Source organism: Protopterus annectens, chromosome 17.part0, assembly GCF_019279795.1.
Source record: "Protopterus annectens isolate FY-2018-M chromosome 17.part0, PAN1.0, whole genome shotgun sequence".
Lineage (NCBI taxonomy): Eukaryota > Metazoa > Chordata > Ceratodontiformes > Protopteridae > Protopterus > Protopterus annectens.
In genome coordinates, this window is record NC_056751.1 from 186,882,565 (window position 1) to 186,901,745 (window position 19,181).

General features: G+C 37.4%; 1 protein-coding gene across 4 annotated transcripts in view; it reads right to left on the reverse strand.

Moving 5' to 3' along the window:
- SEMA6A (semaphorin 6A) overlaps positions 1-19,181 on the reverse strand; it is a 414,822-nt gene that overhangs the window by 131,902 nt on the left and 263,739 nt on the right. For all 4 annotated transcript variants that reach the window (XM_044059031.1, XM_044059030.1, XM_044059033.1 and 1 more), the window contains exons 12-15: positions 18,217-18,372; positions 3,298-3,471; positions 2,187-2,327; positions 2,023-2,100 (exon numbers count right to left, since the gene is read on the reverse strand). In XM_044059031.1, coding sequence (XP_043914966.1) covers positions 2,023-2,100; positions 2,187-2,327; positions 3,298-3,471; positions 18,217-18,372 — 549 coding nt within the window. The remainder of the gene's footprint in view (positions 1-2,022; positions 2,101-2,186; positions 2,328-3,297; positions 3,472-18,216; positions 18,373-19,181) is intronic.

Sequence of the window (19,181 nt, forward strand, 5' to 3'; positions counted from 1 at the left end):
ACAGCTGATCTGCAGGAGGCCTCCAAAGAATCAAACCCACATTGTAAGGTATGTTTGCCCACCTGCTCGGTGGCATGCAACAAATCCTGTACTTCTTTCAATTCAGATTGTTGAGGGAGGGAGGTTATCTTTTGTTTTAACTGAGAGGTTAGAAACTGCTGATACTTGAGCATATGAAATTGACAATTTAGTGCTCTCATAGCTAATGTGGCTGAGGTGTAAACCTTTTTCCCCCACCTGTCTAGTGCTCTTGAGTCCCTCTCAGAAGGTACTGGGTTTTTAGCCATGGAAGCCTTAGCCCCCTTGGGACCCTGGGAGATAGTCTCTGGGTCAGCTACTGGGCTTTTGTAAAGAAATGTGTGTGAATCAGGTACTCTGTAGTATCTGTCAGGCTTAGCCGGAGCAGGAGGGAGAGACTCTAGGTTGAAACTGGATTCTAAATAGACATCATCCACAATGTCCAAAACAGGTGGGATGGCTAGAGGTCTGTGTTGGGGGAGTAAAATAAACTCTATGAGCCTTTTCTTGGAATCAGAGTAATCCTGACCTTCCAAGTGAAAATGTTCCCTCATAGAGTGTAAAGTTTCCCCAAAAGAGTAGTCTTCAGGAGGGGAAGCTGAGGGAATAGAGTCCTCAGCATCAGAATCTTCATAAGGAGAGTAGGAATAGTCTTGGTCTTCAGAGGAATCCGAAGAAATAGACAGTTGCTCAGAAGAAGCAGAATCTTCCTCTTGTCTAGGCCTTTTGTCAGGAGGAGGCTGTGAACCCCTGATAAGAGAAATCAAATCTTCAGCCATTTTGAGCATCTGTTTCTTAGGCATAGGGACTTGAACAGGAGACTGAAGTGTAGTCTTTGTAGCGTTAGAAGGAGTCTTAGACTTAGAAAATGTTTTGACTGTGAGAGTCGGTCTGAAAACGCCCTCAGAAACCAATGGCGTTTCAGAAGCATCGACGTCCTTAGAAGGTAAATCGTCGGAAGGGCCTGAAGTAAAAGGCTGCGTCGGCCTAGTACATTCCGTCAAAATATCCGTAGCGGTCTTGGGTTCCAGAACTGCGGTAGTCAGGGGCTGCGTCGGAGCCTCACTGATAACCGAAGAACCGGAGACCGGATTAACCGAGGTCTCGGAATTGGGTTTAGGCCTTGGCTGTCAGTCCTTGTCCCTGCGCTTTTTGTGCACGCCGGTAGTCGGTAGCTCTGACGGCATGTTATAGTTAAATTTTCTACCAAAATAGTGTTGTGCAAAATGAAATCGTCTTTTAATAGTACGCTTATTAAACCGAGCACAAAAACGACAAGAAGTGACGTCGTGATCAGGGCCTAGGCAAGGTATGCAATAAGAATGAAAATCCTTATGAGGTATTTGCTTCCCACAAGAAATACAATTGTTAACTTTTTCTGACATCGGTCTGAGGCAAGAAAAGTTTCCTCAACGGGGTACTTAGCTTTATAGAAGACTTCGGTCTGAAATTCGAATTCGACAATCTCAGGAGTCGGCCGACCGGCACTTGCGAACTGCTTCTGCTTCGGGCACCGCGCAGCAAGAAAGAATGGAGAAAATGGCGTTGGTTGCAGTATATGTACCCCTGGCGCACTGACGTCAGGGATGAGGCGACAGCAACCGACGTCGGACCAAGACTTTGGAAATCCGGCCGACTGCGGGTCCGCCTGACGACAGGATAACCCAAGTGTGATGACTGCAGCAGGGTAACACGATGAACATCAGCAGCATTTTTATAAAGCCCTAATTTCAAGCTGCTTAAATTTCTTTAAGACTCAGTTCAGGCATGCTCAAAAGTATGTAATTTCATCCTCAAAATGAGTATTACACAAGAAAGATGTTTACTCAAAGAGTTTGTGATGTCAAGATTGATATAAAGTTTATTTTTTTTCCTAAAATACACATTAACTCCGTTTAAAGTGTGGGATGTGGATAGAACAAAAATGTTAGTTACCCCATGTAAATAACTATGCAAAAACCTTGTATACAAAAACAGATACAACCTACAAGAAATGTTACTTACTTAGAACCAGGTAACAGCTGAGTACAGACACCATCCTTTGTCCAAACGCAGTAAGGGTCTCTGGATGCTATACAAGTCCTTTCAAAAGATAAGTTATGAGAATATATGAATCTGTTAAATTATGTAAAGATCCTTTTACAGTTTGTTAACAGGCAACAACTTACTTTTTGCATCTGCTGTGACGTTCACATCGAGCAAGGGGAAGACGCACAACACAAGAAGAAAATGCGACATAAAGAGAGCTGCTCTGCTTGTCCAGTTGCAAACCCAAAATTCTTCTGTCCTCCACACCATCAAAACTGCACCTGTGACATAATTCAAGCAATAATTCCCACTAATTTAAGGGTGCACACAAACACAAACCTATGTGACTAAACAATACTTGGAAACTGCATCTGAAACATTATGTTTTCTGCAAAGCCAGTGCTGACAATCAGAGCTATTAGTTCATAGGTTTGTACTAGGCTAATTGCCCTTGTGGGCCATTTTAAGCCAATTATCCCATATGAGAATAAAACCCTGCATCTTGTGTCTGCAATTAACCATTATGCCAACCTCCCACTTGTAATTTAAGTTCTAATATATATCTGGCAACGTACTGTATATGCTTCAAATTGCTTCGTACTTATTCTTTTCATCCCTTTATAAAATGGAAATCAGGAAAAATACTGACCACCCAGTTTATTACAATTATTAAGGAACTTTAAGAGTACATCCTTTTCTACCCTGCAAAAAATGTAATGCAAAATGTAGCAGAAGAGAGGATTTTGAAAATCCCAAGGTGCTTTGCTGTTTGGTAATAATCCAAGTTTCAGAAACTGCATAGTGGAAAACAGCCAGACAGATAATCAGTAAGTGAAACATAAGAGAACAGAAGGTAAGTAATTAAACTGCAAACATCAACCCAAGAGCAAAAAGAAAAAAAAATCTATTTGGCATCGTAGTATAGTATATTTTGACTGTTTTACAACAAGATATATTCTACAATAAAGACCAATATCAGAAAACTTCCTGTACTTTCAAAGTCTGGCTGTTGAATGAGAAAGCTTTCAAGAGACCATCCAAAATAAATATCTTCTGCAAAACAAGACTATTGAATGAAACATTAGCTTTTATTGCTAAAAGCCAAACAAAATCAAACAGAAATGCCAAGAGAAACTTCCAGTTCACCTATCCTTCCTGGGGCTGCTTAACATCATTACAGTATAACACAGCACCTGCATGACACTCCTATGCTAAGCAGTTTGCCTGTAGAAATCACAACAGGATACATACTTCTCAGGGTTGTAAACGTTCATCTCCTCCAGGAACAGGCTGTCATTAAAAAAAACGCTAGTGGCTCGTGCCAAGAATTTTAAAACAATTCCTTTTTCTGATCCAAGGAAAACCACGGTGTGATTCTGATAGGGACCAGCACTGGTGTCTACAGCAATTTTGGTCAAGCGGTATCTAGAAGAACAAAAAAATTCATAAGTTCAGAATTCTACCAAGTAATTTTAACTGTCCATGTCAACTTTAATCTATTTCTGAAAGTCATGTTACCACTAATAAAAACAAAAAGGCAGAGAATATCTTATATACTAAGGCATCTTTCACATGCAGTACTTAAAAGGTTCTCCAGATTGTCCATCCCAGAGCAATACACTTTGAGCTGATGTTTTGATCCCGGGTTCAAATATTGCTGGTATTAAAATTAAATCTTTGCAGAGTTTCATTCAAAAAAATCTGGATGAAATACTACTTAGTGGTTTCTTCCTTGGTATTGCCATGTGGTTTTCAGCAATATTTTAACTCCACAAAGGCTGAAGTATGCCTTTTAGGCCTGTGTTACTATCCCAGGAAAGATCCTTCTCTAAAAATGGCTTACAAATGTGTTACTTGGGCATTTTTGATGGAAATTAAAGTTTTACCAAATCTAAATACTGCTTATTATCAATAGAATTACAAGATACACAGTCTTCCCATCTCTTCTCTACTGTCTTCTTTCAAATATGCTATTAGAGAATGCCATGAATGACAGCCAAACTGAAGGAGACTTGAATGTAGTGTATCACTTGTTAGGAACAGTACCAAACAAAAACATAAATATTCTAAAAATAAGTGCTTCAGAGTCCTACATTACAACCTAGATAGCAAATCCATGTATAAGTCATCCAGTACTTATGGGGCTGGCCTTGGTGGTTGACCCAGGAAAAGCATTAACAATAACATTAAAAGAATCCATTTATATTCCAGCTTCGTGATCTGCTTGCAGTGATAGCACCAACTGCAAAACTGGAAAAATAACAAAGGAGGGGAGACACAACACGGTAACAAGTTAACTGGACCATACAATTCAACATGCATCCACTCAATGACTGCTGACCTACTGTCAGGAGAAGCCAGAACTAATGTTAACTATGAAAGACATTTATCAGGTTCTTTGACACAGTTGCCCCCCCAAAGTGGCACCACTTGTCTAAATACTGCAAGCATTAGTCAGTCCTACACTCTGATAACAACCTTGACACAATCCTCACACCTAAGTGCTGATCTAAGGCAAGCCAAAACTCCACAAAGGTATTGCAAAACATACCTGTCTTTGCAAGGGGAAGCCATTTTCATTAATTTATCATAATCATCTCCAAGAAAACCAATGTTTATACTGACTTTTCCAGGTGGGTATTGGCTAAGGAACATCAAATACCTTACCTGTGCAGAACACTAAAAAGAATTTCTTGAGGCTGCACTTTACTTATTTTTTAATCAAAAGTAGCAGTAATCCAGGATGTTAACTAATATGCAAAATGCATCACTGCTAGAGAGCCATGACAAACTTAACACAAACAAAAACTGTCAAATGCTGGATTGCTCTGGAACTCAAAAAAGAAGTGATTAATAACACATGAAAAGTGCACAGTTTGCTGCAAATCTGGCTACTTCTAATGTTCTTCTGGTTCTTCTTTGGATGCAAAATACTCTTAGTATGAACTGTTTTGTGTTTAATGAATTCCATTATAATGTATAATTAACATCATTTATTTTATTTATTTATTTTATTTTACATTTGTTAACCGGGAAGGTCCGATTGGATATATGTCCATTTTCAGCGGAGGCCCGGGAGGAAAGCTCCATACAGTAGAAATAAGACAGACAACATAATACATCATAAAATATTTAAGAATCTGCTGCTACCCTTATTAAGAAATATTTTGACACTATGTTTGTAAAACAACATTAATGGGCTTATCAAATTATGCATACAAGGTGATAAACACATTTTTAATACAAAAATACTTATTAGAAAGTTTATGTAATCCAATCTTTTGGCAATTTTTTCTTTCATTATTAGAAAGTTTGCTGTTAGTTTGTTAAGACAAGGCACTGCATTCCAGCATTGCTATCCCTAATACTACCTCCTCTGGTAGATGCAGAGTATTAATTATGTCTGAATCAAGAGAACGGTACACTGAATATTCTATACCAAGACAAACAGATGAAGGTAAAACTGCAAAGCCAGTGTGGCTGGCATAGAGGGATAAAACACACACTACAGCTCAGATGACCCAAGTTTGATTAGCAGCTTGTTGGAGCTGGTGTGGGGAGGACAGAGATACTGTTGTTGGGGGGAGCATCTGGGACTGTCCAGTGACAATCTCTCAGAAGAAGGGCAGTGATGTAAAGGACAGTCCAGAAGAGGGGTGTTTAAACATAATGTCATGAATGAGACAGCACCATCACAGGTTTATTTTTATTTTATTTACCCCTTTTTGACTAGATTAGCCCACTAGGCTAGTAGTCTATTTTCAGGGGAGATCTGAAGTGCTGTTTATACTACAAGGGCAAATCTGGCCAGAGCATCAGGGAACTTCTCATACTCTAAAAGTTATGCAGATGGAGCGATTTTGACATAGCACTATCTGCTTCCATTCCAAGTGTAGTGGCAGCTTGGAGAAGCAGGGAAAAGAAAAGTGTAAATAGAATCAGCTGTGAATAGTGAAATTGATGTATTGTATGAAAATAACGTGGTTTGTGATGCTAGTATAGTGGAAGTGATCAGTAAAGAAAAGGCAGGCGAGCCTTTGAGAGAGGGAGATGGTGTCATTACTGAGAAAGAAAAGGGAGTTCAGCCTTTTTAAAGGCAGTGTGTTCATATTGAAGAAAAGGCAGTCATGCCTTTGATTGACTCTGAGGATATTTTTCAACAGAACCTCTTTGAGGAAGAAGCATCAGCAGAAGAATGTGTTGTTGCAAACCGCAACCCTCCAATCGAGAGAGTTGCGGGATAAGTTATTTAAGGGTATGGTGAATATGAGCAAACAGGAGAGAGGAAAACACATATCCTGTGGAGAATTAATATGCAAGATACAGATGGAGGATGGACAACAAGCAGAAGTATCAGCAGTTAAAAGAAAATCATACACAGAGATGGTGACAGTAGGAGTGGAGAAAAGGAAAGACGAGAGGAAAGCAATACGCACAAAAAAAAGACAATTCACAGTACAAACAGAAAAAAGAAGAAAGTGAATTGGACAAATATAAGGTATGGGATGACATAATTACAACATTAGGAGTTAAATCAAGTAAGGTAAGAGCTTTTATACACATAAAGAGATATTCTGTTACATTATTTTTGAAACTGGAAATAATGGGAATAGAGGAATATGAGAAAAAGAAAAACTGCACAGTGGAATTTATATGTATTCAAAACTTTCTATAGAGAGACAATTGAGGACTGAAGCAGAAAAAGAGACTTTAAAAAGACATTTATCAAAATTATGTAAAGATGTGTTAGATATGTCAAATGTATACGATAACAGAGGTTTGTGGACTGGGCAAGGGATTGTCATGTGATTTTAAAAACTGAAAATGACAGCATTGTACATATTCCAAGCACTGTATATAATGAAGGAAGTAAAGGCATGGTGAAATACTGGGGGCAGCCTAAAACAAGTTTTTTTTATGTGGAAGAACTGATCATTTGATAAAAGACTGTAATAAAAGATTTTTTTTTTATGTGGAAAGACAGGACATAACATAAGGCACTGTTCGTTAAGATGTTATAAATGTATTTAAAAGGGACATTTAGGGGTAGAATGTATAGAAAAAGTGAGACAGAGTCACAAATAGTCGCTAGCAGAGCAAAGTCAAGAAAATGAACATACAGAGAAAGAGATAGAAACAGTAGATACGCAAACAGAACAAGAAAAAACAAATACATTAGAAAGAGGTCAAGAGTTGCAAAAAATAAAGAGCAAATTATTTAATATAAATAAAGGAGAGGAAGCAGGGTCGGGGTTAAGTGACAGTGAAGACGTTAAATGGCTCTTATTTAAACAAAAAAAGAAATTATATTGGTAAAAGTGTATGGGAGATAAAAAGAAAAACTGCAGAACGGTTTAAGAAGGAAAAAAAGAAAGAGAAAAGATTAATAGGATTCCGGTAAGACAATATTGCTTATAAAAATCTATAAACTAAATGTTAACAGTTTAAAAAGTTAGTAAGAAGAATATGTATTTTTGAGTGGTGTTAAAAGCAGAAAAGTGATATCATATTAGAAGACATTAGATTCTTAACCCAAGGAGAGACAAGTCAAATTGAAGTGTGGTGGGGAAAACATGTAACTTGGACTTTAAGGAGAGAGACTTGTTCAGGGATATTTATTCTATAGAAAGATACAATAAAAATTCTAGACATTACACTTGTGATAGTGGGTAGAACAACTACTCTTGATGTAGGATAGATCAAATGTTTATAATTATTGCAATATATGCATATGTGACAAAAAGAAAGAAAAGACAGGTTTAGAAATGTAATTCAATATGTGGCTATAAATATGGAAATAATTGTAGTAGTTGATTTTAAAAGTAATTTAAGACAGCATAAAAAGAAAGCGTATGATGTTGAAATAGTGCTAGACATTATAAGATATGGGCAATTAAGAATTTGGAAGAAAAGCACATGAACATATGGTAGAGGACAAAAAACTGAAGAAGACTATTTTTTAATTTCAGCATGGTTTCTCTAAAAGTAGAAGAATGTGTTCTGATCATTGGGCAATATGGATTATGTTAAAAAGGAAATTTGGAGTATACAAGTATAGGAAATGGAAGAAAAAGAACATATATGAGGTAAAATGAAATGATAAAGGAAAAACTGATATAATAAAGTTATGGCAAGATCATGTGGATATAACAGAATCTGAATAAGGGCTGGTCAGAATGGTGGTCATGTTTTAAACAGAAATATAAAAGAAGTTATATAATGTGGGAAAAATAAAAGGAGAAAAAATAAAATGTAAGAAGTTAAGTAATGATACTCTTGATAGTTTAGAAAAAATGATGTGTTATATGATCTAAATAAGATTAAAATAAAACATTTACTGTATAAACAAATATATTTCCTGCAAAGGAAAAGGAAGAAATTGCACCATACTTAAGTAAAATTTTTAAAGAAAATAATGGCATTATGAGAGAAATGAAAGACACACTTGGTATAGTGCATAATGCACTAGAAAAGATTATGGAAATTATAAAAGATATATATTTAAAGAACAGACAAAAAAAGCTAATAAGAAATGGAAAATATATACTTTTTCTGATAAAGATAAGGATCTAGAAAAGAAAATTTTGATAAAGGAATTAGAAAATATATTAAAACCAGTTAATTTAGACCTGGCAGCAGGTCCAGATGGAAGAGAGTGTGTGATGTATAAGAATATAACATTAAATAAAAAAAAATGTTTTAATGACATTAAATGCATGGTTAAATAGAGGATTTCTTTATAAAGAGTTTTGTAGTGAAACAATTATATAGAAAAAAAAGGAGACAAATTTGAGATACAGAATTGGAGACCAGTAGTCCTAAATAACACACACTATAAAACATTTATGAAAATTTTACAAAAAAGAATGGATGAGAAAGTAAGTAAAGCCATAAATGGGTGTGTATATATATATATATATATATATATATATATATATATATATATATATATATATATGGTATAAAAAGAAAAAGAGTTCAAGAATTGTTATCAATAATTAGGGAACTAGTAGAAGTATTAAACAGAAATGTTCAAGCAAAAATAATGGTGCAGGATTTAAGTAAAGCCTTAGATTCAATTCAGTATTATGGGAAATATTTGAAGATTATAATGTAAGCAAAAAGATGATAAAAAAAAAACATTTGTATTACAGCACATAGGTTAAATATAGTCAAGGGTTTAGTAAACAGTTGGTTAAGTGAAGAGATAGTGCTTGAGAAAGGAATAAGACAAGGGTGCCCATTGAGTGGCATAATATTTGTGTTAGTAACGAATGTGATTTCAACACGTTAAGAAAGAAATGAGAAACATGAGTTATATATCCAATGAAGGAGTAAAGATGCCAATCATGTTAACATATGCAGATGACATTATTCTTGTTGCAAAAAATAGTAAAGGAAAAAGTACAGTGAAAAACATATACAGGAATATATACAAGTAATAGGATTTTCCATAAATAAAGAAAAAAGTCAAGGATTAGGTATTGAAGATATGCAAGGAGGTACAGCATACCTCCTAGCATATCTTTAACCTAATATACCTAATATGACAAGTATAAAATTACTTAGAATAAGCTTTGGGAAACAAGAAAATACAGAAATGATATGGAAAGAAAAGTTAGAAGTAATGCAAAGTACTTTTTTGGAAGTCATTCAGATTATCTGCACACACACACACACACACATGTATATGTATATATATATATATATATATATATATATATATATATATATATATATAAAATAAACTCAATTTTATCATGTGGAATATTTAGCAATTATTTTTTATTATCCCTGTAAACTATGAGAAGGAAGTGTACAGTAGAATGTTTTCTTTCATTTCGGATTCTAGAATGAAACCAGTTAAAGGGGGGGTGGAAGTTAAAAAGGAATAAGGTTTAGGTTTGATAAATCCAATAATGTATACAGCTTCTTTACATTTATACAGAGTGCAAAAATGTTTAAAGGATAAGGATGTTTCTTTATTTACACAGATATTACGATCAAGGTATAAAACAGAGTGGATGAATCTTTTGAATTTTAAAAGAAAGAGAACATGTCATAATAATGAAATACATAAATAGCAAGGTAAAATCCTACTTTGGAAAATAAAAATAAATGAGACTGAAAATAACAGGAAGCAATGGTAGAAATATTATGGGAAGGTATTTTTGTATATATCCAGCGGGGGCTCGTGACATCGGACTGCAGCTGTAAAGAAAACAAAAGAATTTTTTTTAAAAATAAAATATAATAAATTAATTATTAAATTTAAATTTGCTGGCTGGCTGCAGTGCTCTAAGCGAGTCCGACTGACTCGCAAAGTCCCGGAACTCAAACTGCGCATGCTCGGCAAGTTCCGTTTTTTTTTTTAAATAGATTCTGTAAATCTGGAGTGCTGTAAAAGCAGTCCAGATTAAGGAAAGCCTAGAAGTCTATGCTTTTAACTGCACAGTAAAGTGGAAGGGGAACGGACTGCCAAGTTCGCAGTCACATATGTGACATGGACGGCTTGATGGCTACTGATTGGTTCTGGCTTTCTTCCCTAAAAAGAGAGCAAGAAACAATCGGTAGCAGTAGCACAATACTTTGTTGCTATAGTGTGAAACAACTTTTTTGTTTGCTTTTTGGCTCACTTTACGGAGAGTTTTAACTTCTCAGAGTGAGAAAAGAGTTGATTCTTAACTTCAGTTCATGACGTGATCAGACAGACGGAGACGGACAGTCACAGTCACTTATTTTTAACTTTAAATTGAGGTAGGTGTCTGACTCCTTATCCATGTTATTTATAGACTGGATTAAACTGTGAAAAAAAACTGATTGAACATAGCTGGCCTGGATTTAGTTTTCAGAATGTGCACTGAGAACGGGAGAGTAGTGTAACCGTCTTTGTCACCGAGAATACTTTTGTTTGTTGCAGGAAATGACCAAGCAAATTGAATACCTGCCTCATGTATCCATCTATATGAGGGAGACAAATTTGTATACCACAGTGGCACCTGTTTATTATAGTAAGCACTTTCACAGTGATTCACATTGCTTCATCAATGTGGATCATTGTGAAAGTGCTTACTAAAATAAACAAGTTTTTCTTTAAACAGTGACACCTCTGCCTCTGTGTTCTACTTGTTTTTTTGGTTTGATTTGTTGGGATTTGTGTGGACACACTCACTGCCTGGGGACTATGTTTTCACTTCTGTGTTTTTAAAGGGCATGAACATGACTTAAAATTTACCTCAAAAATGCATCTTGGTTCTTGAAGCTGCCTGGTACTAAAACCCAGGGCCAGTGTGCGTCAGAATTCTTTATCAGTGGAAAAGTACTGCATTATGGGTTTGTGGTGGTGGTTTAGCAGACTGCAAAATTCTATTCATTGAGTAGTCCTAACATCTGCAGCATCAGTCCTATCTTTTCCTGTTATGACTACTACTTTTATAGAGCAAAACATGTCAAAATGACAAATAATTGTTCATTTTAAATGTTGAAGTTTATTACTAGTCTTTTGCCTGATTCTCACTATTAGATATGTGAATAAGCCTTAAGTATTGAAATGCATATGGCGGTATTTGTAATAAAGGACAGGATTACAGTATTTTCCGAAGCTCATTACATTTGTTGGAGACTTGCAGTCATCTTTGCAGGCTTTACCCATAAACTAAATATAATGTCAGTTTTCCATGTGTGGTCCATAACATGTGCAGTAATCCTATAAGCAATTTATCTTGTTCTTGTTTGCTGTTCAATTTTTACTTTGATCATGTTTTCCCCATGAAACAAGTAGATAGTTGTCAGGAAACAGGTCTTTTTTGGATAAGAAACATTTTTACAAGTGGAGGTATCACAGAGATTGTTACTTTCAGCATGTTACTTGGTGCTTTTATAAAGCTGAATATAAATTATAATTAGAACTGCAGTGCAAGGAGAAGTGGTTTGAGTTTAGTGCTGCTTGTTTTTCTTATACTTGATTTTGACTGGCATTCCAGTAATGTATTTAAAAAGTAATTTATTTTTTCATGCCTCACAACCTTTTTGTTTCCATCTAGACATTAAGTAAGCTGTTATGTAGCCAATGCACTGAAATATTTCTTCTTCTACACTTCATTTAGTCTTGATTGTACTCTCATGGTGATGGTTTGGCACCCAGGGCAGTGTATTTAATTACAGTCCCAATTTTTGTGGTTTTGATCATAGCACCACCCCTTTCTAGTTGTCCACATCCCTTCCCACTGGCCCCACCCATTCAGCTGTCTCCTGCAACCCCCCTTTAGTTTGAAGTCACCAGCCACCACTGTATATATCCATGGAAAAGTTGCAGAAAAATGCAATTAAAGCAAGAAAAGAAAGATGTAAAGATTTGTTCGAGTGTGAAGACATCTTATGGAGGCTGACAATACAAAAACTACCGGTGAAAGCGAATATGCCCTACAAATATAAAAAGGATAGCAACTGCCTTCATTGTAATGAATCTGAAACTAGTGAACATGTTTCTTGAGGGTACAGAAGAATTACAACTGTATGAAAAAAGATCATGGATTGGAAATATTTAGAGGGTTTTACAGAGGTAATTACATTAAATATGGATATGATTGAATATGGATATTATAAGTACAGAAGTAGAAATTATGCAAATAAGGATTGATAAAAATATGTTTTGTATAATATGGTTGACTTAGAATCAAAGAGTGAAGGAAATTATGTTTAATAAAAAGCAGGACTTAGCTATAATATTAAAAAAAAAGGTTTTGATTATGAAGTTAGAGTATGTGCTACATAATATGACATCATCGTTATTTTCTTTTCAAGAGATAGTAAAATTAAACCATTTTTACATGCATACATACATACATACGTACATACATACATACATGCGTATATACAAATGTTTCAAGCACGGGCATTAAGGCCCTTCTAGCTTGCCAATATGCCAAAACACTTGTTCCCATAATAAATGTCCAGGCTGTTCTTAAAAATATCTAAACTAGTGCTTGCTTTAATGTAATTCGGTAGTCTGTTCCAAGCATCAGCTACTCTGTCAGAGAACCAATTAATACACTTCTCATTCATACAGAATCTTCTACGTAGGTTATCTGATGATTCTCTAGTACTTTTTGATAACCCAAACATTCCCAGAGGTAGTTGTCCCTAAATGCCCTATATACCTGAATAAGATCTCTTCTTAAATATCTATGAGACACTGTACAAGTTCAGATATTTTAGTCTTTCATAATAACTTAGATTTTCACATCCATGAATGCCCTTAGTATATTTCCGCTGTACTCTTTCCAGTTTATTCATGCTTGCTTTACTATAGGGTTTCCATATTGTTATCCCATACTCAAGTTTGGGTCTAATGTAACTAACAAACAATGACTTCATTATGTTTGATTTCCTAGACTTTATAAATATTTTTATACAACCTATAGTTCTATAACTATCATTAACTAATTGGTTGATATGATTAGAAAAACTCATAGCTGAATCTACCCATATACCCAGGTCCTTAAATGAGTCTACAGTTTCAATCACTGTGTGCTATATTAAATATTCACCTTTCAGTTTATGTCTCCCAAATCTCATATGTTTAGTTTTTTATGTATTTATCAGTATATTATTCTCCTGTGCCCAAATGGTCAGCTTAGTCAAATTATTTTGCAGACATGCCTTACCTGTAACACTTGTAATCAGTTTACCCAATTTCAGGTCGTCAGCATATAGACTGTAAAAAACCTCAGATGAAAAAGTAAAGTCTGAAAGATACAATCTAAACAAGTTAGGGCCTAGGACAGAGCCCTGAGACACCTTGACTGTAACCAAGGATTTCACCTGTCCAGTTGGTGTGTGATACTTGCCATGTCCTATTTGTAAGCCATGCAGCTATCCATCTTATCAACAGTACATCAATAACTAGCTGTACTAATTTATTGATCAGTGTTTTTTGCATGGCCCTGTCAAATGCTGAAGTTAAATCTTTCTGTAGAAATTGCAAATAATGTATACATTGTAAATAGTGTAAATTATGCATATGGAACATAAATAAGTATTGTTTTTTTAAATAAAGGACTCCTTCTCTTTTTGATTGGTGCTGTGGGATCTTCTACACCCACCTGAACTACCATCAGCTCAAGCAGATGGAGCCTTGGTTTAAAGTTTCATCTGAAGGTGGGTGGGAGCAGGTACATGCATATGGAGGGCTGTAACATAGGCTGTTCATGCCCCTGCCCAGAGGATAGGGTTAGGACCACATCAAATACACCCATATTACCAGGATGCCAGTGAGAGCACAAGTTACTACTCAGATTGTCAATATGATGGCATCTGCTGGCCAACACAACACTAATCATGAGACACATAACTCTTCTAAACAGTGTGCCACTCAACTGAAGCCCCTAAGGCAAAACCGCATGCCCAACACACTAGTCATAGGTGGCTCAATAATGAGACACACTGATGTCCCACTCACTACGTTGAATAAGGAGAAAGTAACAGTCAGCTGCCTGTCAGGTGCCAGGATCCGTGACATAATGCACACACTCAGGTCCCTAAACAACAGGTACAAATATGACTCTGTCATTGTACATGTGGGTGTGAATGACCTGAGACATACCTCCCTGGACTACATGAAAAAGAGACATGGAGGAGTTCTTGGATTATGTAGCCCAGACGGGTATGACCCTAGCCCTGAGCAGCCTCCTACCATCACCCAGAATGATACTACAGTACAAGCAGAAAATTATTGATTTCAACAATTGGCTAAGTTTCTGGTGTCATTCTAAGGGGATCCAGCATCTGTCTGCCTGGGATGACATGACTGGAAGACCTAGATGCTTTGCCAGAGATGGCCTGAATCTGTCACCCCTGGACTTCTGGATACTGGCCAAGGCTCTTGCCACCTCTAGAGTGCCTTTTTTAGGTGGTGTTCCAAAGACCAAATTGCCACCGTAACAGTTACAAACAAATGTAATCTGAGGGTCATGCTGCTCAACTCTAGAAGTCTAAATCTCAAAATGCACTTGCTCAAAGCACTCCTTAAAATGGAGAACATTGACATTTGTGCTGTACAGGGACCTGGTTCAAGGCAGCAGATAGCACCCCTGCACTACCAGGCTATAACTCATTCCATACCTTTCGTCCCCAGAACTTGGACCGAAGCTCCAAAGGCAGTGGTGTTTCCATACTCAAAGGATGCACACACCTTCAGACTGGTAGCCCAACATGACACATCAGGTGCAGCTAACATTGGGTAAGACAGCAATTCAGGTCGTAGCCTGCTATAGGTCCCTAACCATGAATCAAGACTCACACTCCACATTCCTAAGCACCCTGGAGAATATTAGGGTCCAGTCTAACACTCTCATACTGGGTGACTTCAATTACCCCTCCATTAACAGGGAAAACTACTCATGTACCAATACACTTGCCCAACGTTTCATGGAATGCATTAATTCCAATGCCCTGGGTCAGCTCATTCTTACCCCACTAGAGGTAGCATCATCCTTGACCTGGTCATTACTAACATGGGTGACCATTGCTCTGTATCTACTCCTCCCTGGTTAGATCTGACCACAAACTAATCACCTTAGAAATCCACATCCCTCCCACCCCACCCCAGCAAAGGTAACCACCATGAAAACCTTCTCCAAAGCTAGCTTTGGGCTCCTAAAAACAGAGGTGGCTAACTTCACGGGAACCAAGATGCTCTCCTCCAAAAAAAGGAAGCCAATCTGGTGGTCCCCTGCCATAAACAAACTTTACAACAGAAGGAGGAAACTGATGAGAATAAGGTGTAGTCCCAAGACTAGAAAAAATTCCCTTATCAGCCTCAACAAAAAGTTGAGATTCCTCATCAAATCCTCTTAAAGCTAGCTATGAAAACAGAATTGCAGCAGATAGTAAAGACAACCACAAGGCCTTCTATAGTTATATAGAGAATCTCCATGGCAATACCCAGATTTACTCAGAGCTGTTGCACAATGGCACCTCCTATACCAAGACAACAGATACTGCCAATATACTGGCTGACAGATTCAGTGCCAATTTTATCCCTCTCTCCCCCTTCAAAGGACCAATCACAATACCAGTAGATTGCCAGGCACTGAGTATTACTGCTGCACAGGTTAAAACAGCACTGTCCAAGGCCATGAATACAGCTTCTATGGGACCTGACAATATCCCTGGCTGTGTTCTACATGAACTATAGAGTGAACTGGCACCTCACCTGTGTGCCATGTTCAATCACAGCCTCACCTCTGGCTTTGTCCCTACCGAATGGCACACTGCTACAGACATCCTTCTCCACAAAGGAGGAGTGACTACAGACCCTGGGAACTATTGCTCCATTAGCCTGACAAATCTGATATGCAAAGCTATGGAACGCATCATCATGGACCTAATAAACTAAGATATAGGGATCCCCCAAACTCTGGATCCCACACAGTTTGGTTTTGTGAAGGGTAGATCATGCCTGCTCAACCTGTTTGACTTCTTTGAGTCAGTCACCAGAGCTGTGGATGAAGGCAAGGTGGTTCGTACAGCCTACCTTGATCTGGCCAAGACCTTTGATACCATTCCCCACTCAGGAATCATAGAAAAACTCACTACGCTAGGCATCAACCCCTATATCACTAGGTGGGTTGCAAACTGGCTCACAGACAGAACCCACAGTGTGAAAGTAGCTGACTCCAAGTCATACTGTCGACCAGTCACAAGTGGAGTCCCACAAGGTTCGGTCCTGGGTCCTCTCTTGTTTAGTATCTACCTCTCTGAAGTCCAGGCCAACACGAAGGGACTCTGGCTGACAAAGTTCACAGACGATTGTGAGATGGGAGCCATAATTAACTCCCCAAGTGATGTTGACATCCTACAGAAAGGCCTCACTGAGACCAATGACTGGTGTCAGAACCATGGCCTTAAGCTCAATGCCAAAAACTGTGTCATCACCTTTGGGAAAAACCCGGTTCCCATGAATTACCACATCAATGGTAGTCCACTGAAAATAGAAGGCATCACAAAAGATCTGGGAACACAGGTTGACAGCAACCTCTCTTTTGACCACCACATTGCCACTGTGGTCAGAAAATCCTTCTGTTTGGCAAATGTCATTACTAAGGGTTTTGCATCCAGGAAGAAAGAGGTCATTGTCTCCCTCTACTCTTCCCTCATTACGCCAATCATTGAGTACAATGCCCCATTTAGAATTGTACCTTACTAGACACCTACAACAACTGGAGAGGCCTCAAAAATACCTCACAAAGAGGATCTTAGCCCTTAAACACTTGTCCTATATGGACAGACTCAAAAAACTCCAACTATTCTCTGTCTCATATCGCCTACTTAGAGGCGATCACTGCTTGGCTTACAAAGCCATGTCTGACCCAGCTCTATTAGAAATGCTACAGCTAAAGAAATCCCAATCCCTCTGCACTACACACTTCAGACACCTCAACCTCATTACCACAATCAACAGAACAAGCTGGAGGGACAGGTTCATAACCCAGAGACTGTCTGTGCAATGGAACAGACTTCCCATACATGTCAAGCGGAGCGCCTCACTGGCCCTTTTCAAGAGAAATCTTGATGAGTGGATGGGAAATAGAAAATTCACCGCAGGGATAACTCCAGTGGCTCTACTTGACTGAGGCACTGGGAACTAAGGTCGGGAGGTACGATGCCAAGGTAATCCTATGGGCTAGGCTTGTAAAGGCTCCAGGGCCATTAGCCTAGTACACACCTATGAATCTATGAACTCTTAAACCTCACTGGGGAATACCCAAGACAAGGAAATGAATGAGTCTAGTTGAAAGGGGAGGCTTGATGATCAGTAAGCAAAATCACAAAAGATATTTCATGGCTATATAACTAAATTAATGAACTATGAACCATTTACATACATCATTTACAATTATTAAGGGTAGTTACAGGTGAAGAGAGGGAGTCGTAATAGGGGTTCGAGATTAAATCATAACTTTGTAATTTAGTATTAGACATTTGAAATCTAAATATATTTTAAAAAAGATTATGTATTTAGATTTTTGTTTATTGTCACTCACTTTTTAGGAAAAACCTTTGATCTAATAAAGCTGCTGTTGGCTGTCATGTGGAAACTGGTGCCATAGCATTGCATCTGTTTTAAAGTTCCAAACACAATCATTATCCATAAAGGAAAGTGCTTACCTGACCACTGTCCTCAAAAACCATGGACGATTAGTGATGGATGGTACAGCTTCATCCATGAGTGGGTGGGTTTTAATAAAGTTTAGGGTATCATCAGGAAATTCATTAGAAGTTTCATATCTCTCCAGAGTTATTGAACCAGCACAGCTGCCAGGCCTGTGTGAAGAAACAAAGAAGAGCTGAAAAGAAGCCATACAACCAAAGTGCTGACAACAAATGAAGCAAATGCTTTGCACTCTGACACTACAAGTGCGTGAGACAACAAACTCTGAGGATGATGACTAGCATTGCCAAAAATATAGACTTCCTATGGCTTTACCTCTTGCTCAGCAGGATTTTAAGAATCCTCTGAAAAATATTTTTTTACAGATGAAAAAATAGTTCTTCATGCTGCGAATCTTAGATTCTAAATAAAAGACAACAAAATTCACACTTGCAAACATATACTACATGTCCTATTATGTACTATCATTCAGTGAGGGTTTCCGCTCACTGTGGTAATGAATGGTTCAAGACAATGTAGTAAGAGTAAAAGGCTTTAAAATGATATTATATAAGGGATCATGGACATCTACTTATAGTGACAGCGGTGTTTTCATTTTCTGAAGAAAGATCTCTCCTCCTGTGCATAATACCAACTGGTAGCAACTCCACAGTAAAACCTTTCAGAACATTTACTTGAAATATTTCAGCTTTTGCCTGAAACTGTGCGACAGAAAATGTTCTCAGGTAGTAAATGCTGAACAATGCCCTGTACTAACACATCTAAGAAGGGACAGCTGAAGAAATGATTATAAAATTGTATGAAAATGCCTACGCACTTAAAATACAACGTAAAGACAGAACAAACGTGTCATTGAAATTAACTGCACCTGAAACTTAATCTTATTAATAACAACCAAAAAATTAATCTTAAAGTAGGCTGTACCTCAGCTCAAAATTTAGACAAGCATTTTGACTGCTAC